Source organism: Panthera pardus, unplaced genomic scaffold (genome assembly GCF_024362965.1).
Source record: "Panthera pardus isolate Hobbes unplaced genomic scaffold, ASM2436296v1 HiC_scaffold_1, whole genome shotgun sequence".
Classification (NCBI taxonomy): domain Eukaryota; kingdom Metazoa; phylum Chordata; class Mammalia; order Carnivora; family Felidae; genus Panthera; species Panthera pardus.
In genome coordinates, this window is record NW_026526654.1 from 85,154,655 (window position 1) to 85,175,305 (window position 20,651).

A 20,651-nucleotide genomic window follows, 5' to 3' on the forward strand; every position below is an offset into this window, starting at 1 on the left:
TTCTCACACCATTCACAAAAATAAACTCAAAATGGATAAAGGACCTGAATGTGAGACAGGAAACCATCAAAACCTTAGAGGAGAAAGCAGGAAAAGACCTCTCTGACCTCAGCCGTAGCAATCTCTTACTCGGCACATCCCCAAAGGCAAGGGAATTAAAAGCAAAAGTGAGGGGCGCCTGGGTGGCGCAGTCGGTTAAGCGTCCGACTTCGGCCAGGTCACGATCTCACGGTCCGTGGGTTCGAGCCCCGCGTCGGGCTCTGGGCTGACGGCTCGGAGCCTGGAGCCTGTTTCCGATTCTGTGTCTCCCTCTCTCTCTGCCCCTCCCCCGTTCATGCTCTGTCTCTCTCTGTCCCAAAAATAAATAAAAAACGTTGAAAAAAAAAAAAAATAAAAGCAAAAGTGAATTACTGGGACCTTATGAAGATAAAAAGCTTCTGCACAGCAAAGGAAACAACCAACAAAACTAAAAGGCAACCAACGGAATGGGAAAAGATATTTGCAAATGACACATCGGACAAGGGGCTAGTATCCAAAATCTATAAAGAGCTCATCAAACTCCACACCCGAAAAACAAATAACCCAGTGAAGAAATGGGCAGAAAACATGAATAGACACTTCTCTAAAGAAGACATCCGGATGGCCAACAGGCACATGAAAAGATGTTCAACGTCGCTCCTTATCAGGGAAATACAAATCAAAACCACACTCAGATACCACCTCACGCCAGTCAGAGTGGCCAAAATGAAGAAATCAGGAGACTATAGATGCTGGAGAGGATGTGGAGAAACGGGAACCCTCTTGCACTGTTGGTGGGAATGCAAATTGGTGCAGCCGCTCTGGAAAGCAGTGTGGAGGTTCCTCAGAAAATTAAAAATAGACCTACCCTATGACCCAGCAATAGCACTGCTAGGAATTTATCCAAGGGATACAGGAGTACTGATGCATAGGGGCACCTGTACCCCAATGTTTATAGCGGCACTCTCAACAATAGCCAAATTATGGAAAGAGCCTAAATGTCCATCAACTGATGAATGGATAAAGAAATTGTGGTTTATATACACAATGGAATACTACGTGGCAATGAGAAAAAATGAAATATGGCCTTTTGTAGCAACATGGATGGAACTGGAGAGTGTGATGCTAAGTGAAATAAGCCATACAGAGAAAGACAGATACCATATGGTTTCACTCTTATGTGGATCCTGAGAAACATAACAGAAACCCATGGGGGAGGGGAAGGAAAAAAAAAAAAAAAAAAAAGAGGTTAGAGTGGGAGAGAGCCAAAGCATAAGAGACTGTTAAAAACTGAGAACAAACTGAGGGTTGATGGGGGGTGGGAGGGAGGGCAGGGTGGGTGATGGGTATTGAGGAGGGCACCTTTTGGGATGAGCACTGGGTGTTGTATGGAAACCAATTTGACAGTAAATTTCATATATTAAAAAATAAAAAAAAATTAAAAAAAAAAAAAATAAAACTAGAACTATCCCTCCTAGCAATAGCCCTGCTAGGAATTGACCCAAGGGATACAGGAGTGCTGATGCATAGGGGCACGTGTACCCCAATGTTTATAGCAGCACTTTCAACAATAGCCAAATTATGGAAAGACCCTAAATGTCCATCAACTGACAAATAGATAAAGAAGATGTGGTTTATATATACAATGGAATACTACTTGGCAATGAGAAAGAATGAAATCTGGCCATTTGCAGCAACGTGGATGGAACTAGAGGGTATTATGCTAAGTGAAATAAGTCAGTCAGAGAAAGACAGATACCATACGTTTCACTCATATGTGGATCTTGAGAAACTTAACAGAAGACCATGGGGGAGGAGAAGGGGGAAAAAAAAGTTACAGAGAGAGAAAGAGGCAAACCATAAGAGACTTAAATACAGAGAACAATCTAAGGGTTGACGGGGGTGCGGGAGAGGGGAAAGTGGGTGATGGGCATTGAGGAGGGCACTTGTTGGGATGAGCACTGGGTGTTGTATGGAAGCCAATTTGACAATAAACTATATTAAAAAATAGAACTATTTTATGTGTCCATTTAATTTTACCCTTAATAGTAATTTTCGTGGAGAAATTTTCACAATTTTAAAACGTAATAATGCAAAGATGAATAGAGGTATTGCCTGAAGCTGTGACATGATTCCTCTGATCTTCTTCCACAGATTACAGCTCCCACAGCTTAGGGTTTGACATATTGGTGTTCATCATCTTGTATCACAATCTCATCCCCATTAGCCTGCTGGTCACTCTGGAAATTGTGAAATATATTCAGGCCCTGTTTATAAACTGGGTGAGTATGAAAATCAGAAAATTTAAAAAAGCTCTCTCGGGGCGCCTGGGTGGCTCAGTCGGTTAAGAGTCCGACTTCAGCTCAGGTCCTGATTTCACGGTTTGTGAGTTCGAGCCCTGCATCAGGCTCTGTGCTGATGGCTCAGAGCCTAGAGCCTGCTTCGGATTCTGTGTCTCCTTCTCTCTCTGGCCCTCCCTGAACTTGTGCTCTGTCTCTCTCTTCTCTCAAAAATAAATAAATGTAAAAAAAAAAAAATTTTTTTTTAAAGTTCTCTCTTGACCTGTGGCTTTGGTTTTAAGAATCAGAGTGCCTGAGTTCCTACCATGGTGCACAGGCGAGTTGTGTTCCTGACAGGAGAGCCAAACATCAGGGTCAGCCTGACTCAACAGTGCCTGGGCCTCTCTGTGTCACTCTTGAGGACACTGTTTCTTAATATGTTTTTTCCTAGCTGACAAGAAAGATTCAAGAGCTAGTGACTTAGTAGCAACTGCAAAGAGATGGCCCATTAAAATTTAAGATATTCTAGAAGAGTAGAGTCCAGTAGACTTACAATAGATTTACGTATGTTGGCAAGAGTGACAGAAACAGCCATTCCAGAATGACTTGAAACTAAGGAAAAGATTTCTTAGGTGAAAACCATGCATTCACTTAAATTGATACTTAGTATCATGTGACTGAGCAAATTTTCTACTTTGAATGTGCATTTGCAATTTTTAGTTATATTTAAAAAGATTTTTGGGGCGCCTGGGTGGCGCAGTCGGTTGGGCATCCGACTTCAGCCAGGTCACGATCTCGTGGTCCGTGAGTTCGAGCCCCGTGTCAGGCTCTGGGCTGATGGCTCGGAGCCTGGAGCCTGTTTCCGATTCTGTGTCTCCCTCTCTCTCTGCCCCTCCCCCGTTCATGCTATGTCTCTCTCTGTCCCAAAAATTTAAAAAAAACAAAACAAAAAAAAAAAACACAAAAAACGTTGAAAAAAAATAAAAAGATTTTTTTGTGGAAATAAATTTTTTGCTAGATGTCCTACTAAAATGTTTCCCTGTATCAATGAATTACCATCACTTGAAGGGTAGTGTTATTTTTAACCACCACAAAATGAGACAGAGTGCTTTTAAGTGTATTCTCATTTAAAATTCACAGTGGCGCTGTGAGATCCGTGTTATCGCTCCCATTTTATAGATGTAGTAGCTGCAAAGCATACTCAGGATCTCAGACACTCTGTGGGAGCGTCTGAGGCGGAGCCGGGATTTGGAAGCCAAGTCTTCCAATACCAAACCAACGACACACTGGTATTTGTTTCTGTGTAGCATTGGCTGTCCTGAATCAGCTCTGCCAAAGCGTGTGAGAAACTAGCACCCAAGACTCTCTTAGTATTCTAGGCTCCATTTTGAATTCTTTCTCATGTCAGCCATGTCAGAAGACCAGTGGCAGCCCAGTTGACCTGCAGACGTTTTGAGCCTAGTTCTGACTGCGTGGCTTGGCTGTTTTGCTCATTTCTTGCAGGATGAAGATATGCATTATGAAGGAAATAACGTCTATGCCATGGCCAGAACGTCCAATCTTAACGAAGAGCTTGGGCAGGTGAGGGCCCCTTCAGGGCCTGGGTATGTGACAAGAACTTTGAAGAAGGTGGATCTAGGGAGAGCGTGTGCAAAGTTAAAGTGCGAATTCAGCCATAAGCTGTAGTTGACATGATACCCATGTGGAGCTTCAAAAGTATAATTAGCTAAAAATATTGATAACGCATCACGGGTTGCAAGTCGAACGGACCTAATACAGGTTATTAATGTGCTTATGAAAGAGTAGAAGAGCTGGAGAGGCAGGTAGTGAAAGCGTCAGTTAGCTCTCAAGTTTTCAGTTAGCTTTCAGGGAGTCAGTCACAGGAACCTGGGCATCCGCCACTGGTGGCCATGCTCCTGCTTCCCTACGGCAGAGGACCCACAGGGAAGCATCTGGAGCCTGCTGCAAAATTTCATACCCATCTAACCCATGCATCTGCCCACAGCTGCCAATAGGCCAACGATGCAGCTTGTAATTCTTGACTGCAAGTTCCTTTCGGTGGTAGAATCTAAACTGGAATCCTGGGAGATAGGGAGAAATGTACCCTCAGGTCATGAGCCCCTACAGTACAACAGAAAGGGGCAGGAATGATGCCAGGTTACCAATGGACAGTTGGTTGCCTTCTAAGTGACAGTGGTAGCTTTACAAGTATAAATTGTTTTTAAAAACTCCCACAATTATTTGTCAGTTATACCTCAGGACAGCTGGAAAAACTCAACTAACTCCCACAGTCGTATGGTACCTGGAAGGATGGGACTTCTGATTGGTACTTTTTTGTAATTATTTTTGCTATTAATGTTTTTTTTTAATAATATTATAAGTTCCCATGTTTCAATTAATTGGAAGCAATATGTAAATTATGATAAAAAGCAGAATTTCGGAGTTAAACTTCCTGGGAGTGAACCTTGGTCTCACTGTTTACCAGCAGTGTCACCATGGGCTTCTTAGGTAACTTTGCTGGCCTTGATGCCTCTCAGGCCTGTCGATAGCAACTACTTCAGAAGGTTGTTTGGAGGACTGAATAAGATAATGTATTTGTAATACACTCAGCACAGTACCCAGTGTGAAGAAGGGATTTAATTAACCAGTATTTAGTTTATATGATTTCTAATTTATGGTCACATTGTATAGTATCATTTGAATAGTGAGTTCTCAGTAAATATTTATCTTCGAATATTTCTGGCTCTTGGAAATGCCTGATCTGAGAACACCATTAATAACCTTTTTACCTTGGAAAACTAAAAATGAAGGAGGATGGAATAATCAGCTTTCTAGCAACTTTTCTGCTCGTGAAAATCTGATCATTTGCTAATCCTTTAGAACATATGTTTTCTGTTGACAGTTGGGAAAAAAATCAGTTTATCCCTCTTGCCTTGTCAGTCGACTCTAGCTACTTTAGAGTAGTAATTCAATATAATAAAACTGGCTTTGGAACTCAAGCTTTGAAAATTAATTCTACTGGGACGCCTAGGTGGCTCAGTCGGTTAAGCGTCTGACTTCGGCTCAGGTCATGATCTCACCGTTTGTGAGTTCAAGCCCTGCGTCGGGCTCTGTGCTGACAGCTCAGAGCCTGGAGCCAGCTTCAGATTCTGTGTCTCCCTCTCTCCCTGCCCCTCCCCACCCCTCCCCCGCTCACACTCTGTCTCTCACAAGTAAATAAACATTTAAAAAGTTAAAAAAAAATTAATTACATTGTTTATGTAGGTAATACATAAAGATAAGAGCAGAAATAAATGAAAACAAGACAATAAGTTTAATATTCAGGATGTATAAAAACTAGTACAACTCAATAGCAGAGGACTTTAATAGACATTTTCCCAAAGAATGTATATAAACAAACAATAAGCACCTGAAACGATGCTCAACATCCCTGATCTTTAAGGAACTGCAGATCAAAACCATAATGAAATAGCACTTGGCCGCCACCAGGACACCGACTGTAAAACTTTCACACCAGAGAACACGTGTTCATGAGGAGGTGGAGAAATGAACCCTTGTGCACTGCTGGTGGAAATGGAAGATGGTGCAGTCACGGTGGAAAACACTGTGGAGAAACCTCCGAAAACGAAACCTAGAATTACCATATGTTCCAGCAATTCCACGTCTGGGGATTTTCACAAAAGAATTCAAAGTGGGGACTCAAACAGGTATTATATACACACACGTTCTAAGCAGCACTATTCCCAATAGGCAGATGGTGGAAACAACTCCAACGTCCAATAAATAATTAAACAAAACGTGGTCTGCACATACGGTGGAATATTATGCAGTCCTGAAAATGAATGAAATCTGGAAACAGGCTACAGCATGGATAAATCTTGAAGATTATGCTAAGTGAAATATACCAGACACAAAAGGACACAAATAGAACATGACTCAGCTTCTATGAAGTACTTGGAATAGTCAGATTTATAGAGACAGAAAGTAGCATAGTGGTTGCTAGGGGCTGCAGGGAGGACAGAATGGGGAGTCATTGTATTGTTGAATTGGTAGGAGGTTTCAGTTTGGGATGAGAAACGTTCTGGAGGTGGATGGTGGTGATGGTTGCACCACTATGTCAATGTGTTCAATAATAACACTTCAAAATGGTCAAAACGGTAAGTTTTATCCAAAAGCACTTTACCATGATAATAAAAAAATGGTTTAACATTGCCTCTTTTCCTTTTTTTATTGAGTATAATTGGCATCTATGATTATATTAGTTTCAGGTGTGCAACATAATGGTTTGGTATTTGTATATATTGCAAAACGATCATCATAATAAGTCTAGTTAACGTCTGTCACTATACATAGTTACAGAGTTCTGGTGATGAGAACTTTTAAGATCTATCTTCCTGGCAGCTTCTGAACATGCAGTATGGTAGTATTAACTACAATCACCGTGTTATACACGACATCCTGAGGATTCATTTATTTTCTAACTGGAAGTTTGTACCTTTTGACCCCCTTCACCCATTTTGCTCACGGCTCATTTTGCTCACTCCTTGCCTCTGACAACCACCAATCTGTTCTCTGTAGCGAGTTTAGTTATTTTTCTTGTTCAGATTGCACAAGTAAGTGAATCCTGTGGCATTTGTCTTTCTTTGTCTGACTTATTTCACACAACATAATGCCCTCAGAGTCCTTTCATGTGCAAACAGCCAGATTTCCTTCTTTTTATGGCTCAATTTGTGTGTGTGTGTGTGTGTGTGTGTGTGTGTGTGTGTGTGTGTGTGTGTGTATAATTATTACTGTATTACATATACACTACATTTTCTTTGGTCCATTCATTCATTGACAGGTTGTTTTATCTTGGCTATTGTAGATAATGCTGCCATGAGCATAGGGGTATATCTATCTTTTTGACTTAGTGTTTTCATTTTCTTCAAATAAATACCCAGAAGTGAAATTGCTGGATCATATGGTAGTTCTGTTTTTAATTTTTTGATGAGCTTCCATGCTGTTTTCCATAGTGGTTGCCCCAATTTACACTCCCACCTACAGTGCACAAGAGTCCCCTTTTCTCTACATCCTTGCCAACACTTAATTGTCTTTTGGTAATAACTGTTCTAACAGGTGTGAAGTGATATCTCATTATGGTTTTGATTTGCATTTCCCTGATGATTAGTGGTGCTGAACATCTTTTTATGGGTCTGTTGGCCATTTGTATGTCTTCTTTGGAAAAACATCTATTGAGATCCTCTCCTCATTTTTAAAATTGGATTATTTTGCTGTTGAGTTGCATGAGTTCTTTATATATTTTAGACATTAACTCCCTTCATCAAATATATTATTTGCAAATATTTTCTCCTATTCATTGTGTTACCTTTTCATTTTGCTGATGATTTCTTTTGCTGTGCAGAAGCTTTTTAATTGGATGTAGTCCCACTTATTTATTTTTGCTTTTGCTGCCTTGGTTCTTAGTGTCAAATCCAAAAAATCATCAAGACTGATGTCAAAGAACTTAACTACCTATGTTTTCTTCTAGGAGTTTTATGGTTTTAGGTCTTGTGTTCAAGTATTTAGTCCATTTTGAGTTAATTTTGTACATGGTATAAGAAAGTGGTCCAGCTGCATTCTGTTGCATGTGGTTGTCAAGTTTATTGGTGAGATTGTCATTTATTTATTGAACACCATTTATTGAAGAGACTCTCCTTTCCCTATTGCACATTTTTGTCTCCTGTGTTGTAAATTAATTGACCGTATGTTCATTGGTTATTTATGAGCTCTTTTTTCCATTCCATTGACCTACGTGTCTGTTTTTATGCAAATCCCATACTGTTTGGATTTCTATAACTTTGTAATATAGTTTGAAATCAGGAAGCATGATACCTCCTTTGTTCTTTCTCAAGATTGCCTTGGTTATTTGGGGTTGTGGTTGCATACACATTTTAGGATTATTGTTCTAAATCTGTGAAAAATGCCACTGGAATCTTGATAGGGATTACATTGAATCTGTAGTTGGTTTGGGTAGTATGGACATTTTAACAATGTTAATTTCTCCAATGCATGAGTGTGGAATATCTTTCTATTTGTGTTTTCTTCAGTTTCTTTGATCACAGGTTTTTTGCCTCCTTGATTAGATTTATTCCTAGGTATTTTATTCTTTTTGATGCAATTGTAAATGGAATTGTTAATGTTTCTAACAGTCATTATTAATGTATAGAAATTCAACAGGTTTCTGTATGTTGAATTTGTAATCTGCAGCTTTACTGAATCCATTCATTCTAAGAAGTTTTTGGTGTGGTCTTCTGCAAATAGTGACAGCTTTACATTTTCCTTTTTAATTTAGGTGCCTTTTATTTTACTTGCCTAATTGTTCTGGCCAGGATTTCCAATGCTATGTTGAATAAAGTGGTGAGAGTGGGCACCCTTTCTTGTTTCTGATCTCAGAGGAAAAGCTTTCAGCTTCTCACCGTTGACCATTGGTGTTAACTTCAGGCTTGTCATATTGACCTTTATTATGTTGAAGTTTGTTCCCTTTAACCCCTACTTCATTGAGAGTTTTTATCATAAATGGATGTTGAATTTTGTCAAATGCTTTTTCTGCATCTCCTGAGATGGTTGTATTATTTTTATCCTTTATTTTATTGATGTGGTATATCATTGATTTTTTAAACTATTCTTGTATCACTGGAATAAATTCCACTTGATGATGTTGTGTAATCTTTTCAATGTACTGTTGAATTTGATTTGCTGATATTTTGTTGAGTATTTTTGCATCTATGTTCATCAGGGATATTGGCCTGTAAATTTTTTCTATAATGTCTTTATCTGGTTTTGGGGTGTGTGTGTGTGTGTGTGTGTGTGTGTGTGTGTGTGTGTCTATATCTTTCTATCTATATATACACTTAATGTTTTTTTAAAATTTTTATTTATTTATTTATTTATTTAATATATGAAATTTACTGTCAAATTGGTTTCCATACAACACCCAGTGCTCATCCCAAAAGGTGCCCTCCTCAATACCCATCACCCACCCTCCCCTCCCTTCCACCCCCCATCAACCCTCAGTTTGTTCTCAGTTTTTTGTTTTTTTTTTTTAATTTTTTTTCAACGTTTTTTATTTATTTTTGGGACAGAGAGAGACAGAGCATGAACGGGGGAGGGGCAGAGAGAGAGGGAGACACAGAATCGGAAACAGGCTCTAGGCTCCGAGCCATCAGCCCAGAGCCTGACGCGGGGCTCGAACTCACGGATCGCGAGATCGTGACCTGGCTGAAGTCGGACGCTTAACCGACTGCGCCACCCAGGCGCCCCTGTTCTCAGTTTTTAACAGTCTCTTATGCTTTGGCTCTCTCCCACTCTAACCTCTTTTTTTTTTTTTTTTTCCTTCCCCTCCCCCATGGGTTTCTGTTACGTTTCTCAGGATCCACATAAGAGTGAAACCATATGGTATCTGTCTTTCTCTGTATGGCTTATTTCACTTAGCATCACACTCTCCAGTTCCATCCACGTTGCTACAAAAGGCCATATTTCATTCTTTCTCATTGCCACGTAGTATTCCATTGTGTATATAAACCACAATTTCTTTATCCATTCATCAGTTGATGGACATTTAGGCTCTTTCCATAATTTGGCTATTGTTGAGAGTGCTGCTATAAACATTGGGGTACACGTGCCCCTATGCATCAGTACTCCTGTATCCCTTGGATAAATTCCTAGCAGTGCTATTGCTGGGTCATAGGGTAGGTCTATTTTTAATTTTCTGAGGAACCTCCACACTGCTTTCCAGAGCGGCAGCACCAATTTGCATTCCCACCAACAGTGCAAGAGGGTTCCCGTTTCTCCACATCCTCTCCAGCATCTATAGTCTCCTGATTTCTTCATTTTGGCCACTCTGACTGGCGTGAGGTGATATCTGAGTGTGGTTTTGATTTGTATTTCCCTGATGAGCGACATTGAACATCTTTTCATGTGCCTGTTGGCCATCCGGATGTCTTCTCTAGAGAAGTGTCTACTCATGTTTTCTGCCCATTTCTTCACTGGGTTATTTGTTTTTCGGGTGTGGAGTTTGGTGAGCTCTTTATAGATTTTGGATACTAGCCCTTTGTCCGATATGTCATTTGCAAATATCTTTTCCCATTCCGTTGGTTGCCTTTTAGTTTTGTTGATTGTTTCCTTTGCTGTGCAGAAACTTTTTATCTTCGTAAGGTCCCAGTAATTCACTTTTGCTTTTAATTCCCTTGCCTTTGGGGATGTGTCGAGTAAGAGATTGCTACGGCTGAGGTCAGAGAGGTCTTTTCCTGCTTTCTCCTCTAGGGTTTTGATGGTTTCCTGTCTCACATTCAGGTCCTTTATCCATTTTGAGTTTATTTTTGTGAATGGTGTGAGAAAGTGGTCTAGTTTCAACTTCTGCATGTTGCTGTCCAGTTCTCCCAGCACCATTTATTAAAGAGACTGTCTTTTTTCCATCGGATGTTCTTTCCTGCTTTGTCAAAGATGAGTTGGCCATACGTTTGTGGGTCTAGTTCTGGGGTTTCTATTCTATTCCATTGGTCTATGTGTCTGTTTTTGTGCCAATACCATGCTGTCTTGATGATGACAGCTTTGTAGTAGAGGCTAAAGCCTGGGATTGTGATGCCTCCTGCTTTGGTCTTCTTCAAAATTACTTTGGCTATTCGGGGCCTTTTGTGGTTCCATATGAATTTTAGGATTGCTTGTTCTAGTTTCGAGAAGAATGCTGGTGCAATTTTGATTGGGATTGCATTGAATGTGTAGATAGCTTTGGGTAGTATTGACATTTTGACAATATTTATTCTTCCAATCCATGAGCAGGGAATGTCTTTCCATTTCTTTAAATCTTCTTCAATTACCTTCATAAACTTTCTATAGTTTTCAGCATACAGATCTTTCACATCTTTGGTTAGATTTATTCCTAGGTATTTCATGATTCTTGGTGCAATTGTGAATGGGATCAGTTTCTTTATTTGTCTTTCTGTGGCTTCATTGTTAGTGTATAAGAATGCAACTGATTTCTGTACATTGATTTTGTATCCTGCGACTTTGCTGAATTCATGTATCAGTTCTAGCAGACTTTTGGTGGAGTCTGTCGGATTTTCCATGTATAATATCATGTCATCTGCAAAAAGTGAAAGCTTGACTTCATCTTTGCCAATTTTTATGCCTTTGATTTCCTTTTGTTGTCTGATTGCTGATGCTAGAACTTCCAGCACTATGTTAAACAACAGCGGTGAGAGTGGGCATCCCTGTCGTGTTCCTGATCTCGGGGAAAAAGCTCTCAGTTTTTCCCCGTTGAGGATGATGTTAGCTGTGGGCTTTTCATAAATGGCTTTTATGATCTTTAAGTATGTTCCTTCTATCCCGACTTTCTCAAGGGTTTTTATTAAGAAAGGGTGCTGGATTTTGTCAAAGGCCTTTTCTGCATCGATTGACAGGATCATATGGTTCTTCTCTTTTTTTTTATTAATGTGATGTATCACGTTGATTGATTTGCGAATGTTGAACCAGCCCTGCATCCCGGGAATGAATCCCACTTGATCATGATGAATAATTCTTTTTATATGCCGTTGAATTCGATTTGCTAGTATCTTATTGAGAATTTTTGCATCCATATTCATCAGGGATATTGGCCTGTAGTTCTCTTTTTTTACTGGGTCTCTGTCTGGTTTAGGAATCAAAGTAATACTGGCTTCATAGAATGAGTCTGGAAGTTTTCCTTCCCTTTCTATTTCTTGGAATAGCTTGAGAAGGATAGGTATTATCTCTGCTTTAAACGTCTGGTAGAACTCCCCTGGGAAGCCATCTGGTCCTGGACTCTTACTTTTTGGGAGATTTTTGATAACTGATTCAATTTCTTCGCTGGTTATGGGTCTGTTCAAGCTTTCTATTTCCTCCTGATTGAGTTTTGGAAGAGTGTGGGTGTTTAGGAATTTGTCCATTTCTTCCAGGTTGTCCAATTTGTTGGCATATAATTTTTCATAGTATTCCCTGATAATTGTTTGTATCTCTGAGGGATTGGTTGTAATAATTCCATTTTCATTCATGATTTTATCTATTTGGGTCATCTCCCTTTTCTTTTTGAGAAGCCTGGCTAGAGGTTTATCAATTTTGTTTATTTTTTCAAAAAACCAACTCTTGGTTTCGTTGATCTGCTCTACCGTTTTTTTAGATTCTATGTTGTTTATTTCTGCTCTGATCTTTATTATTTCTCTTCTTCTGCTGGGTTTAGGCTGCCTTTGCTGTTCTGCTTCTATTTCCTTTAGGTGTGCTGTTAGATTTTGTATTTGGGATTTTTCTTGTTTCTTGAGATAGGCCTGGATTGCAATGTATTTTCCTCTCAGGACTGCCTTCGCTGCGTCCCAAAGTGTTTGGATTGTTGTATTTTCATTTTCGTTTGTTTCCATATATTTTTTAATTTCTTCTCTAATTGCCTGGTTGACCCACTCATTCGTTAGTAGGGTGTTCTTTAACCTCCATGCTTTTGGAGGTTTTCCAAGACTTTTTCCTGTGGTTGATTTCAAGCTTCATAGCATTGTGGTCTGAAAGTATGCATGGTATAATTTCAATTCTTGTAAACTTATGAAGGGCTGTTTTGTGACCCAGTATGTGATCTATGTTGGAGAATGTTCCATGTGCACTCGAGAAGAAAGTATATTCTGTTGCTTTGGGATGCAGAGTTCTAAATATATCTGTCAAGTCCATCTGATCCAATGTATCATTCAGGGCCCTTGTTTCTTTATTGACCATGTGTCTAGATGATCTATCCATTTCTGTAAGTGGGGTGTTAAAGTCCCCTGCAATGACCACATTCTTATCAATAAGGTTGCTTATGTTTATGAGTAATTGTTTTATATATTTGGGGGCTCCGGTATTCGGCGCATAGACATTTATAATTGTTAGCTCTTCTTGATGGAACAACCCTGTAATTATTATATAATGCCCTTCTTCATCTCTTGTTACAGCCTTTAATTTATTATTTATTTATTTATTTATTTATTTATTTATTTATTTTTTAATGTTTATTTTCGAGAGAGAGAGACAAAGCATGAACGAGGGAGGGTCAGAGAGAGGGAGACACAGAATCTGAAACAGGCTCCAGGCTCTGAGCTGTCAGCACAGAGCCGGATGCGTGGCTCGAACTCACGGACCGCGAGATCATGACCTGAGCCAAAGCCGCCTGCTTAACCGACTGAGCCACCCAGGCGCCCCACAGCCTTTAATTTAAAGTCTAGTTTGTCTGATATAAGTATGGCTACTCCAGCTTTCTTTTGGCTTCCAGTAGCATGATAAATAGTTCTCCATCCCCTCACTCTCAATCTAAAGGTGTCCTCAGATCTAAAATGAGTCTCTTGTAGACAGCAAATAGATGGGTCTTATTTTTTTATCCATTCTGATACCCTATGTCTTTTGGTTGGCACATTTAATCCATTTACATTCAGTGTTATTATAGAAAGATACGGGTTTAGAGTCATTGTGATGTCTCTATGTTTTATGCTTGTAGTGCTGTCTCTGGTACTTTGTCTCACAGGATCCCCCTTAGGATCTCTTGTAGGGCTGGTTTAGTGGTGACAAATTCCTTCAGTTTTTGTTTGGGAAGACCTTTATCTCTCCTTCTATTCTAAATGACAGACTTGCTGGATAAAGGATTCTTGGCTGCATATTTTTTCTGTTTAGCACACTGAAGATATCGTGCCAATCCTTTCTGGCCTGCCAAGTTTCAAAAGAGAGATCAGTCACGAGTCTTATAGGTCTCCCTTTATATGTGAGGGCACATTTATCCCTTGCTGCTTTCAGAATTTTCTCTTTATCCTTGTATTTCGCCAGTTTCACTATGATATGTCGTGCAGAAGATCGATTCAAGTTACGTCTGAAGGGAGTTCTCTGTGCCTCTTGGATTTGAATGCCTTCTTCCTTCCCCAGTTCAGGGAAGTTCTCAGCTATAATTTCTTCAAGTACCCCTTCAGCACCTTTCCCTCTCTCTTCCTCCTCTGGGATACCAATTATGTGTATATTATTTCTTTTTAGTGTATCACTTAGTTCTCTAATTTTCCCCTCATACTTCTGGATTTTTTTATCTCTCTTTCTCTCAGCTTCCTCTTTTTCCATAACTTTATTTTCTAGTTCACCTATTCTCTCCTCTGCCTCTTCAATCCGAGCCGTCGTCGTTTCCATTTTGTTTTGCATTTCGTTTAAAGCGCTTTTCAGCTCCTCGTGACTGTTCCTTAGTCCCTTGATCTCTGTAGCAAGAGATTCTCTGCTGTCCTCTATACTGTTTTCAAGCCCAGCAATTAATTTTATGACTATTATTCTAAATTCACTTTCTGTTAGATTATTTAAATCCTTTTTGATCAGTTCATTAGCTGTTGTTATTTCCTGGAGATTCTTCTGAGGGGAATTCTTCCGTTTGGTCATTTTGGAGAGTCCCTGGCGTGGTGAGGACCTGCAGTGCACTTCCCCTGTGCTGTGGTGTATAACTGGAGTTAGTGGGCGGGGCCGCAGTCCGACCCGATGTCTGCCCCCAGCCCACCGCTGGGGCCACAGTCAGACTGGTGTGTGCCTTCTCTTCCCCTCTCCTAGGGGCGGGATTCACTGTGGGGTGGCGTGTCCCGTCTGGGCTACTTGCACACTGCCAGGCTCGTGTTGCTGGGGATCTGGCGTATTAGCTGGGGTGGGTAGGCAAGGTGCACGGGGGCTGGAGGGGCAGGCTTAGCTCGCTTCTCCTTAGGTGATCCGCTTCAGGAGGAGCCCTGTGGCAGCGGGAGGGAGTCAGACCCGCTGCTGGAGGTTTGGCTCCGCAGAAGCACAGAGTTGGGTGTTTGCGCGGAGCGAGCAAGTTCCCTGGCAGGAACCGGTTCTCTTTGGGATTTTGGCTGGGGGATGGGCGGGGGAGATGGCGCTGGCGAGCGCCTTTGTTCCCCACCAACCTGAGCTCTGTCGTCCGGGGGCTCGGCAGCTCTCCCTCCCTTTGTCCTCCAGCCTTCCCGCTTTCCGAGCAGAGCTGTTAACTTCTGACCTCCCAGACGCTAAGTCGCGCTTGCTGTCGGAACACAGTCCGTCCGGCCCCTCCGCTTTTGCCAGCCAGACTCGGGGGCTCTGCTTGGCCGGCGAGCCGCCCCTCCGCCCCGGCTCCCTCCCGCCAGTCCGTGGAGCGCGCACCGCCTCGCCGCCCTTCCTCCCCTCTTCCGTGGGCCTCTAGTCTGCGCTTGACTCCGGAGACTCCCTTCTGCTAATCCTCTGGCGGTTTTCTGGGTTCTTTAGGCAGGTGTAGGTGGAATCTAAGTGATCGGCAGGACGCGCTGTGAGCCCCGCGTCCTCCTACGCCGCCATCTTCCCTCTCTCCCACACTTAATGTTTTCTAGAGACCTTTGATGAGATTTCTCGTGGCAAGAAAAAGAACTTGGAGTTTTGATTTTCTTAGGTTTGATGGCTTGAAATTTACTTTGCATATTAACATAAAATTTCACCCGCAGTATAAAACAAAGAGAACCTCTGAAAGAAGCATAAATATTAAAGGCAGAATTCTTGTAGGCTGAACTTTTTTTTACTAAATGTTCAAATATTTTGAGGATTTAAAGAAAAGAACTTAAATGTCTTTGCTCTTAATTTTTATATTTATGTTGTTTATCATGTTTGTTTTTTCTTTATTTAGGTAAAATATTTATTTTCTGATAAAACAGGAACACTCACTTGCAATATTATGACACTGAAGAAGTGTACCATTGCAGGTATAATTTATGGGTAAGTGGCTTTTTTTTTTGCCATACTCTGTTGAAAATTCTCATTTTTTAAACAAATTAGTAAGTCTTTATTTACTTCAAAACTTAAATGAATTTCTAATAACATAGCTATATCTGAATGAGACTGAAACTTAAATGAAAACTGGCAGTTGTTTAAAAATATGGTTTATATCTGCTTTTTTTATGTGTTTTTTTAAGAATTCCTGAAGTTTTTTATATTTATAGCCTTATAACTTCCCTCGTTTTCCCTCAGAAATCTGTCAAACAGAAGTGATACCGTTTTGGACAACCTAAGGTAACTAGACAACATTCTTTTCTACTTTGCCCATGTTCCTTTTCCCCTGTAAGGGGCTTTTTGTCAGTACTGGAGTTCTGATATATGGTAACACAGCTATCCCTTGTCCAGATCTCCAAAGGCAGTTCCCAGAAATCTCCCCTGGATGGATCTTTCCCATGTGATAGTCAAAGAACCCAGAATCCAGACTTTATTTATTGGTTTTGATTAATTGATTAATTGATTAATCAATTTGATTAATTGATTGGTTTATTGATTTATTGATTTTATGGTTACTCTGTCTTAAACTCTGTATAATTACATGGTTTTCAACACAGATTTAGGCATTTTCTAATGCCATTTTGCAACTTGAGGGCTGAGAGGATGTATAATTTGACAGAACCTTAAATATTTACTATATAGCTCACCCTTGAACAACACAGGGGTTAGGCGTGCTGACCCTCTCCAGGCAGTTGAAAATCCGTGTATAGCTTTTAACTCCCCAATTAACTACTCAGAGACTATTGTTGGACCAGAAGCCTTACCGATAATGTAAACAATCGATTACCACATATTTTGTACACGTATTATAGATTGTACTCTCAAAGTAAAGCTAGAGAAAAGGAAGTGTTACTAAGAAAATTACAAGGAAGACAAAATACATTTACCATATTGTACAAGAAAAATCTGTGTGTCAGTGGACCTGCGCAGTCCATGTTGTTCAAGCATCCCCCGTAATTCTGTAGGCTTCATAGTGTAACTTCCTGAAATCAGAAGATGGGGCTGCGTGTTCACTTTAGGTCCATTTGATCCCTGACTGGCTCTGTCAGGAACTTTTAATTACAGTAAATCTTCTCTGTTCTTCCTCAGTGCATCACCGTCTGTCATCACAGAATCCGGTGCATTTAACGACCCAACATTGTTGCAGAACTTTGAGGATGGCCACGTAAGTCTGCTGTTTTCACTCCATGTCAACATGGTAATGCTACATAACTTTAAAACATATATATGGTTTATTAAAAGGTATAATTTTCTGAGCCAGGAAAGAGAGGGTCTTGAAATTTTTTTGATATTAATATAGTGAACAGCGGATTCCATACTGATGTTATGAGGGGAGTGCCAAACTAACTGGTGTGAATGAGTCCAAACATCACTCAAGAACATTTTACTGTGTAGCAATCTGTGTAAGAAAATCTCTGAATGCTTTTAAGTGCTTTGGTTCTATTGTATTTTACCAATAACTTCACTTACCAATTTTAAAATACTGATCTACTTGATTTGAAATCTTGGTCTTCTCAAAAATAAAAGTGGTCTTTTATTTTTATTTATTTTTATTTTTAAGTGTATTTATTTTTGAAAGAGGGAGAGAGAGAGAGAGAGAGCACAAGCAGAGTCAGAGAGAGAGGGAAAGAGAGAATCACAAGCAGGCTCTGCACCGTCAGCATGGAGCCCCATGTGGGGCTTGAACTCCCAAATCGTGAGATCATGACCTGAGAGGAAATCAAGAGTTGGACGCTTGACTGAGCCACCCAGGCGCCCCACCCATCAAAACTAAAAGTGATCTTTTAAAACATGAATCTTTTCGCGTTCTTCCTTTGCTTCAAAACCTTCGGAGGACTGGCACGCCACTTAAGATAAAATCCTAGCTCGTCACTGTGGCTTTCTCTCCCACCTGATTCTGTGTCATTATTCCCCTTGCTCAAGACGCTGGAGTCACACAAACTTGAAGCTCGCCAACCTATGACTCTGTCTCCTGCCTCGGAGCCTCTGAAAGTGCTGTCCATCCCCTTTGTGTAGCCTGTGCCACGGTCACAGGTCACAGTCACACAGCTAACTAACTTTTCCACTTAGGTCTTAGTTTAGATATTATGTCCTCCAATTCCCCCCCCCCCCCCCCCCCCCCCCCCATCACCTACCTAAAATACGCCCCTCCTGGCTCTGTGACGACCCCTACTTATTTCCTCCGGCTTTGAGAAAACCTGTTTCCCCCGGGGAGGAGAGAAGCTCCAAGAGGGTAGGGTCATCTTGTTCCCTGAGGTCTCCCCGGCCCTGCACGGTCTGCCTTGGTAGCCACTGTGCAAACACATTCCGCGTGCCCGATGCGGTTTGCAGTCAGCGCTTGGCTCCCTGTGTCCCTGAGGTGAAAACCGCAGTTGTTGCTACCTGCAGACTGTATCTAACTCTTGTGCCACCGGTGTTGGAAGAGACTCACTGGCTCTGTGCCTTTTTTGTAGCCCACGAGAGATTACATAAAGGAGTTTCTCACCCTGTTATGTGTGTGTCACACTGTTGTTCCTGAGAGAGACGGAGGTAATATAACCTACCAGGCTTCCTCCCCAGGTAGGTGTCTGTCGCGTGCTCCTGGAGCACCCGGTAGGTGATGAACCCCGAGAAGAGGTGGTGCCGTCACTGATCCCGCCTGCCCCTGCGTCGCTCCTTCTCAGCCGTCCTTATGGATCAGGGCTGTTGATGGTGCTGTGCGGTTTTGAGCCACGCTGCAGCGCTGGGGATCCTGCTCCCCACACCCCCAAAGACTGCCCTAAGGACGTTGGTGGAGACGGCTCTTTGAGCTAGGGCTCGGTGGAACATTTAGTCATAATCAGTAACAAGGCAGGAGTAAGGTTAAGGCACTGCGGCATTTTGTGGCCATTCTATCAATGGCTTGTAGAACAAAACCGTAATGAGGACTAAGAAAGGAATTTAGGCCGGTAAATAGATCTCAGCCTCACTGAAAGGGGTCTATTTAAGCAGATTTCCTCTTTCATGAACGCTATCTGGTAGTTAGATAAGTGCATTTGGAGCCCCCCCCCCCAAAAAAAAAAAGCCAAGTTAAAAAAATGTCATGGTATTTTAGCGCTGGAGAATAGAAATCTGTATCAAATTAAATTCAGCGTTAATATCTTCATTCAGTCTCCATTAATACAGACTTTTTGTTGGTAGATGAAGCAGCTTTAGTGAAAGGAATGAAGAAACTTGGCTTTGTTTTTACTACAAGAACGCCATCCTCTGTCACCATAAATGCTGTGAGTAGCATCTTACCTTCTCATGATTCACGTGCCCCTTCCAGAGAGACGCAGTAGAGTAGTTGAGTCTGGGAGCTCTGGGATCACAGTGCCTGGGATGCCCACCTGGCCCACACCTTCCCAGCCATTTGTCTCAAGTGTGTTCCTTCTGTGTCTACCCCAGTTCCCCTATCGTGCGTGTCACAGGGTTCTTGTGAGGACTAAATGAGTTAATGTATGAAAAGTAACCGGAATTAGTGAGAAAGCACAGAGAAAGTGAACTATTCCAAAGAGTCAGAATCATCAGATCTTCAAGAAATACACTACTTTTTTTCTATGAAAAATTGAAATGTTTCCAACTATTTTTTTGTGAGTTGTTATTATGTTGATTTGTTCATTCTATTTATTCATATATATAATATATATTATTTATAAATATATATATTATATATATATTTATGTACGATATATATATATATTTTGTCTCGATGACCACTTACCACAAGCCTTTAATATCATGGGGAAGGACTGATGCAATGCAAACATGATGCTCAACTCACTAATTTTTTTTTCTAGTAATAATGCAGTGGTTAGGGATGTTTACTAGACATTCAGCCCTTGGCAGAATGGACTGAATGATTCATCCTTATACCCAGAGTACATGCCACATGGACCACTCTCTAATTATTTGAAATTCTGCACTGCCTTCTTGGTGAACTGATCATGGCTACAGGAAGTCAAGAAGCTGTAACTGGAAAAATTTAGAAAAGAATTCAGATTTTACTGATATAAAATTTTATAGCATGCTGTCTCTTTCCATGCTTATCTCTTCAAATTATCTAAGGATTAAGGATTTCACTTGAACCGTGTGACTTTATGACAGGACTTACTTGTTTTTCCATTTCTGTCTGTTGATGGTCTCCACGTCCCCTTACAACATGAGAGTGTTTATAAACTGTTTCTCGTGGTGCTGACTTTATACTGAAAAGAGGTGTTTCAGCCTTAAATCTGCACTCTGAGAAGCATTTTTCTAACTATTCCCCAGTTTGCAAACAATGTTCTTGCCAGAAGAGGGCGCCATCATTTCATCAAGTTTGTAAGGAAATTTCTGTTTTGAAAAAGATGTGTAGTTGTCGGGTAAAACTTGTTTCCGACTGGGAGAGTGAGAGGTTTTGCAAGATGAGTACTTTTTTCCTCAGGTAAGAATATGTTGTCTTACCTTCCTATAGATGGGAGAAAACTTCACATTTGAAATTCTTAACATCCTGGAGTTTTCTAGGTAAGCTACCTTTTCATTTTGTTCATGTCTTCTCCAGGGCTCTTTCCATGACTCTGCAGT

At 40.9% G+C, this 20,651-nt stretch overlaps 1 protein-coding gene across 6 annotated transcripts in view; it reads left to right on the top strand.

Annotated features, from left to right (window-relative positions):
- The window catches only part of LOC109266144 (phospholipid-transporting ATPase IB-like), a 225,712-nt gene that overhangs the window by 68,820 nt on the left and 136,241 nt on the right, over window positions 1-20,651 (top strand). For all 6 annotated transcript variants that reach the window (XM_019447931.2, XM_053900764.1, XM_053900771.1 and 3 more), the window contains 8 exons: window positions 2,173-2,300; window positions 3,801-3,878; window positions 15,949-16,037; window positions 16,290-16,331; window positions 17,181-17,256; window positions 18,545-18,650; window positions 19,251-19,333; window positions 20,542-20,591. In XM_019447931.2, coding sequence (XP_019303476.2) covers window positions 2,173-2,300; window positions 3,801-3,878; window positions 15,949-16,037; window positions 16,290-16,331; window positions 17,181-17,256; window positions 18,545-18,650; window positions 19,251-19,333; window positions 20,542-20,591 — 652 coding nt within the window. The remainder of the gene's footprint in view (window positions 1-2,172; window positions 2,301-3,800; window positions 3,879-15,948; window positions 16,038-16,289; window positions 16,332-17,180; window positions 17,257-18,544; window positions 18,651-19,250; window positions 19,334-20,541; window positions 20,592-20,651) is intronic.